Here is a 16,486-nt window from a genome sequence, read left to right on the forward strand (position 1 = left end):
AAAAACCCTTAAAAAAGGCTCAGCAAGCCATCACACAAGAGTTTGGTTGTCCTCTTGAACATCCCATACACCTTTGTAACCTCACCCACAACCTACTTTAAATTCATGTTGATTCGGGGCAACTAGGTGGCGCAGTGGATAGAGCACCGGCCCTGGAGTCAGGAGTACTTGAGTTCAAATCCGGCCTCAGACACTTAACACTTACTAGCTGTGTGACCCTGGGCAAGTCACTTAAACCTAATTGCCTCACTAAAAAAAAAAAAAAAATTCAAGTTGATTCAGTCAAAGTCTCTCTTTAAGAACATATGCATGTTAGGGGCAGCTAGGTGGCACAGTGGGTAGAGCACCAGCCCTGGATTCAGGAGGACCTGAGTTCAAATTTGACTTCAGACCCTTGACACTTACTAGCTGTGTGACTCTGGGCAAGTCAATTAACCCCAATTGCCTCACCAAAACAAAACCAAACAAACAAAAGAACATATGCATGTTTTACAAACTAATCCAATTACCAGAGGATGATTCCCATCTTCCAAAGAGGAAGTAAATAATGGGAAGGAGCTGACATGACTCTTTGCCCACCCTTTCATTAAAATGTCTACCAAACAAGATTGTCTTACCTTTACCAGGAGAAGTCCAAATGATATACTGTCAGGTCAATCTGAAGGAAGACATACATTAACAGACTCTTTCAGCCCTCATTTAGGGTCTTTTGCCATTGAGAGAGGCTATTGGCCCAATTTTTTTATTATTGCTAGCCTAACTAATAAATTGATCATGCTTAGACCACTGTCTGTTTAATTTTCTTTTTTGTTTCTTTTTAATTTTTCAGGGCCACGAGAGTTAAGTGACTTGCCCAGGATCACACAGCTAGTAAGTGTCAAGTGTCTGAAGCCAGATTTGAACTCAGGTCCTCTTGAATCCAGGGTCAGTGCTTTATCTACTGCAACACCTAGCTGCCCCCTGTTTACCTTAATTTTCAGATGTAACAGCTTGAAAGGGCTTTGAAGTCAGGAAGACTCATTTTTGTGAGTTCAAATCTGACCTCAGATACTTGCTAGCTGAGTGACCCTGGGTAAGTCATTTAACCCCATTTGTCTCAGTTCTTAACAATCTAAAAAATAAGTTGGAAAATAGTAAACCACTCTAGCATCTTTTCCAAGAAAACCTCAAATGGGGTCATGAAGTTGGACACAACTGAACAGCAACAAAACAATTTAAAAAACATTTTATGTATGTTTGCTCATGTAGGGTAGCTAATCTTTCTGACTTCAAATCTGGCTTCAGATACTTACTAGCTGTGTAACACTGGAGAAATCACTTACCCTTGTTTGCCTCAGTTTCCTCATCTGTAAAATGAACTGGAGAAGGAATTGGAAACTGGTTTAGTACCTTTGCCACGAAAAACTCAAATGGGGTCCAAAAGACTGGCATACAATGGAAACTACTCAATAACAACACTTTTTGCCGGAGACCATGCCACACCAGTGGGAATACAAAGAAAAAAAAAACAAAATTAAATAGTGTTTATGAATTCCTTTTGGTCTGTAAACTTGATATGTGTAAATGATTTCCTTATAACCCTGACGATCATTTCAAAGCGTTTGTATGCACAATGCTCCATGGTCGGCATATAAAGAGGTAGGAATATAAAGAGGAAAATGAACTCCCTTACCAGAATACATTTATTGGAAATAGTCACAGATTTAGAAATGGATGTCGATTCCATATGGTCTATCCACCCTCTCCCCGCACAAATCAGCCAAGGAAATAGAGACGCATAAAGAGCACCTAACTTCCCCATGGGCACATAGGTGGTAAGTAATTGGCAAAGCTAGGCTTTAAACTCAAGGCCTCTGACTCCAGATCTAGCATTCTTTTCCTTTTACCACACTGTCGATCTCCTTGTCTCTCCTTTCCTCTACCTCTAATTTATTTGCCACACAGCTACAGATTGATATTCCTAAAGCACAGTTATGACTATGACATTTCTCTCCTGAAGTAGTTTTAGTGGCTGCCTATTGTCTTTCAGAGAAAATACAAACTCCTTTCCATGCCATGTAAAGCCATTTACAATGTTCAATCACAAAGCATATTCTAAAAACACTAAGAATTACTTTCTGCCAAATACCATGAGGCCACATATGAGCTCTAGTGGAGCTGATGCTTCAGACATTCAGGGTTCATTCTAAGCATCTTATAATGTTCTTAGGATATAGTCATCATCTGATTTTGATTGATGCCTACATGGACCTATTGCTGTAGTTATTCTTCCCTTGACAGTTTCTTAACCAGGTGTACATTAATTATCTATCCTTCTATATAGTATATGATGTTACCTAGTGGCAGAGACTTGAGTAGTTGGTTTGTTCTCATGGATAAGGAAAAAAGATCCTTGATGAACTGCCTTTTTTATATCTTTTTGAAGAAATCTGGATGTTTTTAGTGAAACCCCATTTTTGGCATGTCATTTTCTTCACCAATAACATGCCATCTGAAAGAACTAGCAAACTAATGCTATATATTCCCTGTTTCCTTTCACATTTGATTGTCATTATATTGGAGGTAGCTTAGTACACTTAGAAAGTACTGAAATTGGAATCAGAAAACTTGGGCTTAAATGCTGACTTTTTGGCTTATTTGTGGCATGGTCTTGGGCACTTAGCATCTCTGAATTCATTTCATAATCTTTAAGAGGAGCTAATTGTATTTGCTTTATCTGAAATTTCTGAACAAATTTGGGTTTTTTTGTTTTGTTTTGTTTTGTTTTTGTGAGGCAATTGGGGTTAAGTGTCTGAGTCCGAATTTGAACTCAGGTCCTCCTGACTCCAGGGCTGGTGCTCTACCCCCTGAGCCACCTAGCTGCCCCTGAACAAATTGTTTTAATGAATGTGAACCTTTGTAAAAATGGGGAGATTAGTACTACTGTTTTTATCCTTACATTATTAATTTTTAAGCTTGAAGTAATTTAAACAGTTTGCCAGGCAGAATTTGTTGGGCAAGACACTTAACATTTCTCAACCTCAGTTTTTTTTTTTTTCCTCATGTGTGAAATGAGGAGTTTTAACTATGTGACTTTTAAGGTCCTTTCTACATCTAAAAAATGTGATCCTATAATCCTTTGTCTGGTCTTATGGAGTTTGTGATATATGTATGTGTGTTTATTAGCAAAAAAATTGTCAAGAACAGTTCCTTGCCTTTGGGTGCCTTACCTTAGGATAAGGGACCCTTACCTTTTTTTGCGTGTACACTAAAAGTCTCTTGAATTTCATTTGAATCTAAGAAAGTGTATTTTTCTGAATTGACTGGATTAAAATTATCTTTATTCTAGAGGTAATTGACAAATTTAACACAATGGCCATCATTGATGGGAAGAAGGACCACGTGAGTTTGACTGTAGACAATGTGCACCTGGAATACGGTGTTGTATATGAGTATGATAGTACTGCCGGCATAAAATGCAATGTGGTAGAAAAAATGATTGAACCCAAAGGTTTCTTCAGCTTGACTGCAAAGGTATGAGAACTCTTGGGGACAGTGGGGTGCTACTGAAAATAAACATTTTTGTAACTCCTACCACTTAAATGTTTAGTCTTAGGGCTTTAATTTTTCAAGTGATCTTATTTATTGAACTGTTTTCACCATGTTCAACTATAACTTTTCATTCTATTACCTTATCCCAAATCTGTGCGTACCTTCTATATTCCACTGATCTATTTTTCTATTTCTTTTTTAAATGGTAAAAGGTAATTTTGAGAATTACTACTTTATACTATAGGTCAAGGTCTGATCATTATATTCCCTTAATTCCTATTTTTATACTTTTTACAGAGAATATTCAGATATTTCAAATAAAAAACCACACAATTAGATAGCATGCTCCTCTTTTTCAGGTATTTATAGAAAAATGCTTTGTGTTAAAAATGACTATAACCTTTTCTATACTCATTTCTGACCAAACAATTGGCTCAACTCTGCATTTAAGAATCCTGAAACATTGTTATTGTTAGACTGTAGCTCATGTTTAATGGTTTTATATGCTGAAAGTCAACAAAGAGTAAGGAAACTAAATTTGTATTCTTGAGAAGACTGATTTCATACTATTACATGTGTTTCATACTAATATGTATCAAAAATTCTTCTGCAATCATTTATAATTTTATATTTAATTGTAATTGGCATAATTCATTTATGAAAGTCAGTATTTCATGATTAAAGCAACAGTTGAATAATTACCTAATAAAGTGAAATAGGTGTTTTAGAACAACAAATGCCTGTATCTGTTTCCTGATAGGATTGTTTTTAACATTCATTTTAAATTCTGAGAATCTATATTGTTATATCAATGATTGAGTTTTAAAATATCAGACAAAACAATTTTCAATGTTCTTAACCCCATAGTGCTAATATATAATGGTAATTCATAGGAGAGGCAACTCATTTTAATGGGAAGAGCAAAGGTCTTAGAAACAAAAGATCTGAGTTTAAATCCCCAAACTAGTTTATGACCATGGGCAAATCACTTTTACTCTCACTTACATTATATGTAAAATGGGATAATATTTCCACTTTCTACTTAAGAATTTTTGTGAAGGATATATGTTGTATTTTATGTTGCATAAATGTTGGCTATCTATAGCCCTTCTGATGACTTATTGTGTCAGGAAGATGTAATGCTGGGCTCTCAAAGGCAATGCCAGCAGACAAAAAGTTCTGGTTAATTTTATCAAGTTAGGTATGGATAAGCTCATCACCAGGTTGGCTACAGGATGATGTATTTTTTGGCTATAGCAGCTGTGGAAGATCATCTATTGAGTTCTAGAGTGTTTCTGCTTTTGCGTAAATAAAAAGAATATTCACACTGACAAAATTAAAGATCTAAGACTCACCCAGCCCTGTGATAGCAGCCCAGCTACTTCTGCAATCCCCCTTCCTCTTTCCATCCCTACTTCATTTTTCTCTATATTGTATTTGTGATTTCTTGTATATTCAGTTCATAACACTGAAATAAATACATAGGACTAGTAGTGTTAAGTAATGTGAAACTCTCTGTAAAGACTCCACTTGTAGTATCTGTCTATGGGTTGCACTGGGTGCCTGGTTGAGAGATTCTAGTCAGTTATGTTCATGTAGAAATATTGAATGACATTAAAATGACCTCAGGTTTGACCTGGGTGTATATGCCTAAATATTTTTAACTGAGACATTTCCTGCTTTCCTAGTCAGTGAATCTGGCTCTTGATTTTAGTTTATATGTCTCTGATGCTTTTCTTAAAACATATAGGTATAAAATAAATATTTATTATTAAATTCTTTTTCCCCAACTGGCATGCATCATAAAATAATCTTGAAGATGTCCCCCCAAGGAAAAATAGATTCTTTTTTTTTTAATTGCCACATGAATCCCAAAATGCACTAGTGGGAAACGTCTACATTTGTCAATGGGGAGTCTATCTTAGTTTAAGTCTCCTATCCAGGTTTGCAAAGTGATTAACCAAGTAGAAAATAGAATATAAAAGTTCTAAGATAAAGTGAGCTTTAAAAGTTCATTCAAAACCCAGATATATTAAAATACCCCATGCCATTGTAAGGCACTAAAATTCTAGCTAGTCTGTCTAAAATATCTAATGAGTGGTTGCCAATAAATTATAAGCTTTAGCAAGAGTTTAGACTTTTAAGCATTTATTAAGGAGAATAAGTATTTGGTGAAGAGAGAAAGAAAGGCCTAGATTCATCTATCTATCTTGGGGAGCTACCGCTCTCCTGCTCTGCTTTCCCTGAGAGTCCTGGCGAAAGAGAGCGAGAAAGTCAGCCTCGCCTCTTCTTCCTCCCACAAGCAAACGTCACTCCCTGACACCAAAGAAAAGCCACCTGGCTTGCCCTCAGACCTTCTCCTCATGGTGGAGCTTTCCTACAGTAGCTCTCCAGCAGGTGGCATCATTCTAATTGTTACACCATTAATTTCATTTCATTGGAAAGCCTCATGACTTAAACCTAAATGTTTAAGCATCTGCACATCTAGTGTAGATGTCAGACTACTTGTCTGACTAGTAAGCAGAATTCATTAAATAGAAAAGCTATGCACAGAAGCTGAGATAAAAAATATATGTGAGGGGCAGCTAGGTGGCGCAGTGAGCATCAGCCCTGTAGTCAGGAGAACCTGGGTTCAAATCTGGCCTCAGGCACTTGACACGTACTAGCTGTGTGACCCTGGCCAAGTCAACCCCAATTGCCTCAAAAAATATATATATTTACATATGTGTAATGATTTATACTATAATGAGAAAGATACTGTTTTCCTATAGTTGTAAAAGCTAGTCTATCCCTTTTCCTCAAAAATTGAAAGAAAATAATTCTAAGTCCATCTTCCCTAATAAACATTTATTATGTTTATTTACCCATAAAGGGTTGGCTTGCTGTACAGTCAAAGGCAGTCAGTAGTCTTCATAATATGAGCCACCAGAAAAGTGAATTGATCATTATTTAACTCTTTTCAATATGTACCTCAAGCCACCTCTAAACAAATATGTAAAAAGTAAAGCTTTCCTGTATTACTAATTAATGGCTGTTTAAGTTTGTTGATTTTAATGTCTCATTTTGTTGTTTTTCCTACTACAGATTCTTGAAGCTCTGGCCAAAAGTGATGAACATTTTGTGCAAAACTGCACTAGTCTAAACTCCTTAAATGAAGTCATTCCTCCTGATCTCCAAAGTAAATTTGGCACCATTTGCAGTGATAAAATTGAACACATATGCAGACGAATATCCAGTTACAAAAAGGTAAAACTCTTATAATTTTTAATGGGGTAATTGATTGGTAAAAGTTCATTCAACTATTTTCTTTTACAAATGTTTGCCACTTCATGGAAGTTACTGATGAAACCTGCTATTGAATCTACCCAAAATATATATTATGAAGGCTGCTGTCTGCCTTTGACTGTACAGCAAGGCAACCTTTTATGGATAAATACACATAATAAATGTTAACTAGGGAAGACGTACTTACAATGACTTTCAATTTTTGAAGAAAGGGTGTAGACTAGCTTTTAGAACTATAGGAAAACAATATCTTTCTCATTATTTCTCCCCTTAATAGGATTCAAAATGTGGAATAAGATATGCAGTTTTGGTCAAGAGCACTATGGAAATATATTTTACTTAACTGAATATTTATTACCATGGTTTTGCTTTTCTTTTTCTTTTCCCCAAATGGGGAGTGTGGTAGTTAGTGAGAGGCTTTCCCCCCAAAACAGTGACAAAAAAGAGAAAAGAATAAAAGTGGGTCATTGAAATGGTTTTGTTTGATTTTATTTCAGAAAATAACAGAATGAAGGCCTTTGGTAACACAAAAAGGAAAGATTTAGAAGTTATCTGTTGAATTTATTATATAGTGAAAAGAAAAAGTGAGGTATACTTAAAAGATTTGTAGTTTCATTTATGATCCTTTTTCTGTTCTACTTTCTATATCGAACTGCTCATTTTTTAGCGTTTATTGATTTCAGCATAAAAAAGATAAGCAATAATATTATTAATTTCCCACATTGCAATCTTAAAATTCTTATTTAAAAGTATTGCTTAAATCAGAAGTATTGATACTTTTTTTTTTACCCCAAGAACTGTTGGATTTAATTTTACTCTTTGTTTCTGAGAAGTTTCCCAAGAACTGTTGGATTTAATTTAACTCTTTGTTTCTGGGAAGTATCCTATCAATGTTCTTTCATGGATACAAATAATAAAAAACACTCCCCAAGTCTTTTCTTCCAGCATATGAAACTTCATTGAAGACAAGCTCAAAACATTACACAAATGTAACATATGATTACTGTATTCTTTCTATGAGTGAGGCTAGAAGAAGAAAATCAAACCATTTTAGAGTTAGCTAAAACAAGGTAACAAAGTAGATGATGATGTTGTAGAAGGTCAAAATGCCCAGGGTCCAAAATCTTTTGTGAACTCTATCCTTGGAACACTGGAATGTGCCATCAATTTTTCCTTTGTTACCCATGGATACTGCTTGGCATCATTTTCTTGGACTGGAAAAAAGAAATAAATTCAATTGGTACAATGAAAAGAAATAGCTTAGGACTTCATCTGACCCAGGCTTTTATCAGAGTTTTGTTTCCCAGCTGTGGGCATATAGGCTTTAGAGCAGTGGTAGTCACTAATGTGAACTGACAGTCATCTGTGAATATCTCTGCTCTGGATATAATTTAGCAAACACTAGAAAACTATCAGGGAGTCACTAGAAGGGGAATTGACTATAGAAGCACCAGGAGCACTGACTTTATTTGTGAATGTACTGCTGCACACACAGCACAATACATTACACACCTGTGTGGTATATATTAAATATTTGTTGAGTTGAGTGAGAATTAATTGCAATCCAGTCTTTTTCTTTGTCCTGAAATTAGAGCTGAGTGTCCCTTTGAAGGGGAGTCTACATTGTTGCTTGATGATGCTCGTCAGTACTTCATGGATGAGGCAAACATGTAATGCTTGAATTTCTCAAAAGTTTTTGTGCAAAGGATTCTTGTTGCTTGTGTTCTCTGTAGTCTGTAGATTTTCAAAATTGTCTGATCTGAAAAAAAAAAAAAACTACTGAGGCAGAACTCTATCAAAGGGTCCATGGCCCTCACTAATGAACTGGACCTCAAATCTTCCTTACAATATGAGATACCCACGTCCTCCAGGGCCTTAGTTTTTATAGTGCTTGATACCTGGACAGTGCTGGTGAGGCAGGTCAAAAATACAGAATTTTATTGACTGATAGACTTTGCCCTTGGTACTCCAGGAGAATCCAACCAAAATACAGAATCCCATTGGTTGACAAATGAGCAAGTGAGCACACATTTATAGACCTATCTTGATCTTTCAGGGGGTCCTACCAAGTCAATGAGCATGCTTATGGTGCCAGACGGACAAGTGGAATCATATCAACATGGTTAATACTGATTGGAATAAAATAGGGGTCCAATAAATCACCTATCAAAGTAGAAGTTGTGCCAGTCCCATTGCATTCCCTGTGTTCTTAGATACCACTTAACTAACTTAATAATATTCTTGATCTATTTTTTTCTTGGTACTTTGTGCCTATGTCATCCCCTTCCACATTCTGTACAATAATTTTTCACAAAGCCCCATACAGAATTTGGTTATGATAAAGACTCCTGTTCTGCTTCTTCATTGGTCATAATGACTCTCATTTGCAAAGCACCAAGGATTTACACAAAATTGTCATTACAAAAAACTTGTGCGATGGACAATATAATTCTCATTATCACTATTTTGAAGATGTGCAAACTAATGCTCAGAGAGGTTCTCAGTTTGCCATAGAGTTGCTCAGAATATTAAGTTCATGAGCTGGGATTCCAACACAGATATTTTCATTCCAAATTCTGCGCTCTTGTCACAATACCACAGTGCCTGGAAACTTCTTGTACATTTGAAAATAATGTGTGTGTGTGTGTGTGTGTATGTGTGTGTGTGTGTGTGTGTAGGCATCCTTCTATAATCTTATCAATTTAGGAAATTCCCAGCGCTGAAACTCTCTCACTGATGTGAAAGAGCAAATCATCTCTTAACTAATATTCTTAGAGAGATGTTCTGGTTAATTGACTTGTTTGTGGTCACCCAACTAATATGTCTCAGAGACAGAATATGAACTCAGGTCTTTTTGGATAGAAGTCCAACATTCTATCAAGTTTGTCATGCCACCTCTCACAATAAGTATAAATAATGATAACATAAAATATAAAGGAATTGAAGTCCATGAGAGAGGTATAAACCAATTATTGTGCTTGATCTCAAATGAAAACAAATTCATTATTAACTATGTAGATAAAAGAAGATTTAGCGGAAGAGCTAGGATTTTAGTTGCTCTTTAAAAGCTAGGTAGTATTTCAATAGAAGGAAAAGGCAGAGAAGTTACACTCCAGGAAGATGAATAAGCATGGACAATATCGTGTTTGGAAAGAACAGGATGTGTATGTAGAGGAAGACAGTAGCAAGTTACTCAGTTTGACTATAGTACATGGAAGAAATAAATGTCATTATATTGTGAAAGTTCTTGAAAGTAGAACTAAGAGTTTTCAATTTCATCTTTTTAACCAGTAGAGGGCGATGAAATGTTCTAAGTAGTAGAATGTTATCTTCAGTATTAAGTGCCTACTATGGTTAGGCACTGTTGTGTATGAGGATGTGAAGACAAAAACAAACAAACAAAGAACCCAAAACCGAAAAAAAAAAAACAAAAAACCAAACCCACCTTCTTTCAAAGAAATTTTGGAGATAGGCCAGTGAGGAATGGCCTCATATCATAAGGAGTAACAGGTTTTAGAATCAAATTACTAAATTTGATTTTGACCATTTATAAAATTTAAAGCACAGGTGGGACACTGGAATGCAGATATATGGGACAGCTAGGTGGCGCAGGGGATAAAGCAATGGCCCTGGATTCAGGAGGACCTGAGTTCAAAACTGGCCTCAGACACTTGACACTTACTAGCTGTGTGACCCTGAGCAAGTCACTTAACCCTCATTGCTCCCTGCCCCCCCCCCAAAACAAAAAGCATCCTGAGGTTTGATACCCTAGCTGGAATGCAGATATATGTGGTTGGAGATGCAAATCTAGAGTTTGACAGGGAAGTCACAGCTGAAAATATTTCCTAAACATGTATTTGGTTGTTTATATTTGAAGATGGTCTCAATATAAATAGGTCTTAAGTCACATAAACTACTCTTAGTAGTGGTGTATAAATCCTGAATTGAACCATGTAGATTTTTATTATAATTATTTTCTTTGTTTTTTTCATTGAGGAATGAAAACAATGTTCCATTGACTTAATTTCTTTGACTCTTTATGAATTGTACTTTGTTGACTATAGATGAATTTAGTCTAATTGAACATCTCTTTCCCTTTTGGAAGACAAGATTGCCAAAGATTAGAGAGATAATTTCAAGGAGCTTTGGCACAATCTGATCATTCGAATTCAGTTAGAATGTCTGAAATATTACTCTGTGTACAATATAATATGCCAAACTTCATTCATATACTAGATTGATGGCACTATATGTGCTAACATTTACTATTATCAATTTATAATTTTATCGTATTTTAGTCATTAAAGCATATTAACATTAGCAATGTAGTTTTATTCTAGATGAACAATTTGCAAACATCCCACTTTCTCTTAGCTAAAATGTATCCATAGTAACCAAAGTCTTAGAATGTCTTAGCTTTTTTCTTAGTTGGATTACAAAAGTTTAAATTCTAAAAATGGAAACTATTAAGTTCCTAATGTTTCTATTATCAAGCTTATTTTTTTGGGGGGGGGCAGGGCAGTGGGAGTTAAGTGACTTGCCCAGGGCCACACAGCTAGTAAGTGTCAAGTGTCTGGGGCCAGATTTGAACTCAGGTAATCCTGAATCCCAGGGCTGGTGCTTTATCCACTGCCCCACCTAGCCGCCCCCTATTATCAGGCTTATTGAGCTCATTATGGATTTTTTTTTTAGCTTGGTTTTATAGTTCTTAAATGTTTGTCAGCATATATATGAGAGAGATTTGAACCTTCCTCGTGACTTGACTAAAACACGATCAGGGATTTATTCACCATGGAACAGAATGTGTGAGTGATTCAGATATAAAATATGTACTGTTTGAAGCAAAGCTTTAACCATAAATTCTCTTTAATACCCTTCTTAATTGGGGGTAATCTTCAGTTGTAGAATAATTTCCACAATTGGTCGTGTGTGTGTGTAGGATGCTTTGATTTAAATATTTAATGAATATTCATAGGATAGTTCTTTTTTATCCATGTGAACATACATAAAACATGCATATCTACATACATAGTTTTAGAAGGCAGAGTCATATAGTGAAATGTGTACTGACCTAGGAGTCCAAATTTAGGAATGTAAGACTAGACCTATCTTACCTCTCTAAGTCTTCATGACCTTTAAGCAAGTGATTGAACCATTCTGTTCTTCAGTTTGAGGGCTCTGGACTAAATAAAGCCTTTGCCAGGGCCATCTAGGTGGTACAGGAAATATATAGAGTGATGCACCTGGAGTGAGGAAGATCCAAGTTCAAATGTGGCCTCAAACACTATTTATGTGACCCTGGGCACGTACCTTAATCCTGTTTGCCTCACTTTCATCATCTTTAAAATGAGTTGGAGAAATGGCAAACTACTCCAGGTTTTTTGCCAAGATAACCCCAAATGTGGTCACAAAGTACCAGATATGACTGAAATAACTGAAGGACAACAACAAATTAATGCCATCTAATCACAACATGATGGAATTTCAGATCTAGAAGCGATCTCAGAAGCCATCAAATATAAGCTTGGCAGGAATACTATTTTTTTTTTTTTTGCGGGGCAATGGGGGTTAAGTGACTTGCCCAGGGTCACACAGCTAGTAAGTGTCAAGTGTCTGAGGCAGGATTTGAACTCAAGTACTCCTGAATTCAGGACTGGTGCTTTATCCACTGCACCACCTAGCTGCCCCTGGAATACTATTTATAAAAATATAGTGAGGTATCATTTCCATTTAAGATCTCCAGGGTTTTTTAAAAAAGTCTATTTTAACAGCTGTTTCTTTCCAGTTTGGGACAACTCTAATCCTTAGGAAGCTCTTTACTGTTTGTTACATAGACAAAGAAAGCTTCTCTACAACTTCAAACTAGTGGTCTAGTCTCAATGCTTGGGATCAAGTAGAAAAAGTCTAATTTCTCTTCCATGTTATCGTCCTTTAAATCCTTGAAGAATAATATCATGTCCTTCCCTATCCTTGTCTTCTCCAAGCTAATCATCCACAGTTCCTTCAAGTCCTTTTATTTTTAGTATTACTTCAGCACCATCAATCTTCTCTGGATCATTCCAAGGCATTGATGCCCTTTCTAAAATGTGGTACCCAGAACCAAAACTCTGGGCAGATTTCAGTTATCCAGATATGTTCTCCATTTCTGTCTCTCTCTATCTGCTTCTCTTGCAGAGCAACTGCTGATACAGAACTTATCTGCAATAAATAATAATTTTATCCTTGAAAACATGGAGGAATTAATCATTTCCCCAAACCCAGGGAAGGAGTTCTTAATCTAGAGTCTGAAGATTTGTCCTTTATTTCATTTTAAATTTGATGACTATATTCCAATAAAATGGATTCCATGGCAATCACTTGTATTGTATTTTATGCATTTCAAATATCATTTTATTCTAAAAAGTGGTTCATAGGCTTTGCCAGACTACCAAAGGAAACACACCCATCCTACAGATTATTTCCCATATTCCTAAGAAGCAGATTCTACCATAGAATTTCATTTCCCACCTCGCCTGACCCAAAGGTTCTCATTTGTGCTTCTTTGTCACTTTTTATCCAAAATTCTATCACCAAATTGAGGTATGGAGTCTCAATTCCTAAGTTCCTAAGAAGTCTTCTTCACTGCCTTAAGCATCTGAAGGGTTTATTGCACTTTGCTCTCAGTGAGCCATCATTATGGCTTCATCAGATTTTAGAATGGGCACAGGCATTTCATATTTATGATTTTCAAATGCTTGCTTGCTCATTCTAATTAATATGATTAATTCCTTTATGGTGTTGATGACTGTCATGATGATCTATTTGATAGAAAACTTTATATATCTCTATCTATATTTTGTTTAATTCACAGTTTTCACGTGTACTTAAGAATAGAGCCTGGCCCACCTTTAAACAGGCCAAGTCAAAAATCTCCCCACTGCACAGCAGTGATTTTTGTCCCACTAATTGCCACGTCAACGTCATGGAAGTCTCTTATCCCAAAACCTCAACATCTCTGGGAAGTGCCTTTGGTGTACAACTGGACAGCAGAAAACTTAATTCCCATGATAAAGAAAATAAACTTTCTGAGCAAGGTATGGTGGTTTGGGTAAAATTTTCTCAAAATTAAAAAAAATAGATATTTATAACTATTCCTACAGTTTTCATGACTACATTATTCTAATTTGTGGGTTCTTAATCTAGAGTCCACGCACTTAAAAACTATATTTTGATCACAACTGAATTTCAGTACGATTAATATCATTATTTTATGCATTTAAAAACATTCTGAGAAGGGATATGTAAGTTTCATCAGATTGATAAAGGAATCCATTAAAAAAAGTTGAGAACTCTGGTCTTTATGAAGTTCATTAGTAATATAAAAATAATCAGAGAAAGATGAAAGGATGGATGTACTATTCATTTCTGTTGGGCACTTTGTTTCTTGACTGTCTCTACTGGTCCTAGAGAAGCAAAGCAACAAATATGGAACTTATTGAGAAACTTGGCCCTTTCTAAAATTTCAGGTTAGATCTGAGTGGTGATAGCACTTAGGGGACAATTGTTTAATGTTCAGGAAAATAAAGACTAATAGAGCTTTCTTCATATACACTAACAGTCTTTTGGCACCATTTGAATATCTAAATCAATAAACTAGCTCAGGAATTGGCAATGTTTCTTTGAAAGGGCAAGGGAGACTAGGAAACCTGTATTGATGGATTTTTCAGGCATTCTAGCTGTTTTGGCCCATCTGGCTTCTTATAGAGGATTGGAGGAAGGCATAATCTAGCAAGATTATATCATTGAAATAATAATAATAATAATAATAATAATAATAATAAATAGCAGCAACAATAATATTACTGATAAGAATAACTGACTTTTTCTGCAAGAGGTCTTTCTCAGACTCTCTAAATGTTACTGCTTTCCCTCTGAAATTATCCTTTGTACATCGCTGTTTGCATTTTGTTTCTCCCATTAGATGATAGTTCCTTAAGACCAGAGACTGTTTTTTGTTTTTCTTTATCTCTCCAGAACTTAGCACCATAACTGACACATGGTAGGTGCTGATTAAATCCTAGTTGACTGACATATTTATTATTAGCACTTTTGATATCGTATCTCATTTGATCCTCACAAAAACCCTGTGAGGTAGGTACTGTGACTATTTGTTTTCCTTTTCTAGAAGAAGAAATGTAGTCTTCGATTGGCTAAGTGACTTGCCCAAGGGCCATTCAACTAGCAAGAACTGGAGACCCAATTTGAGGCTAGATTTTCATTATTTGAGATATAGCCCTTGTTTTCCTGCTATGCCATACTGTCAGTTTTAAGTTTGGTAAATGCTTGGCCCTTTGGAAGCTGGCCTACTTTTTAAAGAGTGGAAGCAGATTTATTATTTGTAGACATGTACTTTTTCATGTATGTGTCTTTTCATAAGACCATAGGTTGTAGCCATTCCTTTTTGTATTAAATATGGAAATTAAATTTTCTTTCATCTTCAATGTTCATGCACTTGAAATGATGGTGGTGAGTTCAAAGCTTGTCTCAAACATATACTAATTGTGTAAACCTGGGCAAATCATTTAACCCCTCTATGCCTCAATTTATTCATATGTGAAACGGGATTGGGGAATCAGTTTCCATCAGTGATGTCTAAGATCCCTTCCAGTTATAAAATTATGACCCTGTGATACTAAAAGGAGAATGATGATTTCAACTCTACCACTTTCTTATCTCAAATGAAACTGTAAATGAAGGGGATGGGTTGTGTTACAGTGGCAGTGGCAGCTATAGTGATGGATGCAGTCATTACTCCTTTGTTTTGAGCCAGACAGCAGGGGAAATCTTTTTGTCTGGCAGTGGGAAAGGTGCTTAGTGTGGTTTCCCAGGCATTAAGGAAGTCACCTCAGGAGCTTCAATTTCCTCATTGCCCCAGTTAGGATAAGAAGGATGTTATCCTCATTATTAATGGCTTGGTCTTTAAAATTCATTAAAATAAAGGTATTATAAAAGTTAATGGTTATGTGGGCTCATGTGAAAATATTTGCATCTTGCAGGAAAACTAAATCCTATGGTCTATATCCAGCATACCATTACTACCATGGCAGCCCCTTCAGGACTGTCTCTGGGACAGCAGGATGGGCATGGCCTCCGGTATTTATTAAAAGAAGAGGACTTGGAAACACAAGATATCTATCAGAAACTGTTGGGCAAGCTTCAGACTGCTCTGAAAGAGGTCGAAATATGTGTATGTCAAATAGATGAGTAAGTACATTATATAATATCTTTACACTTTTAACTTTCCCATTTTCATAAAATGTGACTGCTGAAATTATTACCACATGTTCATCTCTGTTATTCCCAAGTATGATGAGAATTATGTTAGAGGTCTTACTTTCCAGAAGCTCCACACTTGAAGACTATGATGAAAATGCAGTGAACATATCTGCAATGAGATGTAAACATATAATGTAAAACTCACATATAATTATACTTTATAGTATTAAATTAATACTAAAAACAAATATAAAAATAAATTAGAACTACACAATTTAAAGAGGAAAAAGATAAAAAACAAAGAACCTTATGGCTAGCACAGTGCTGACAACATGATAAGTGCTCAGAAAGTATGGGTTAGATTAATGAATAATGACTATAATTTACAAAATTCATAGCTGTTCCAACAAATAAA

General features: G+C 35.7%; 1 protein-coding gene across 1 annotated transcript in view; it reads left to right on the forward strand.

Annotated features, from left to right (window-relative positions):
• Window positions 1-16,486, forward strand: part of PREX2 (phosphatidylinositol-3,4,5-trisphosphate dependent Rac exchange factor 2) — a 417,236-nt gene that overhangs the window by 248,911 nt on the left and 151,839 nt on the right. Inside the window, 4 exon segments of the mRNA XM_043975911.1 lie at window positions 3,329-3,513; window positions 6,616-6,777; window positions 13,667-13,889; window positions 15,852-16,059. Coding sequence (XP_043831846.1) covers window positions 3,329-3,513; window positions 6,616-6,777; window positions 13,667-13,889; window positions 15,852-16,059 — 778 coding nt within the window.

This window comes from Dromiciops gliroides, chromosome 1 (assembly GCF_019393635.1).
Source record: "Dromiciops gliroides isolate mDroGli1 chromosome 1, mDroGli1.pri, whole genome shotgun sequence".
NCBI classification, from domain to species: Eukaryota; Metazoa; Chordata; class Mammalia; order Microbiotheria; family Microbiotheriidae; genus Dromiciops; species Dromiciops gliroides.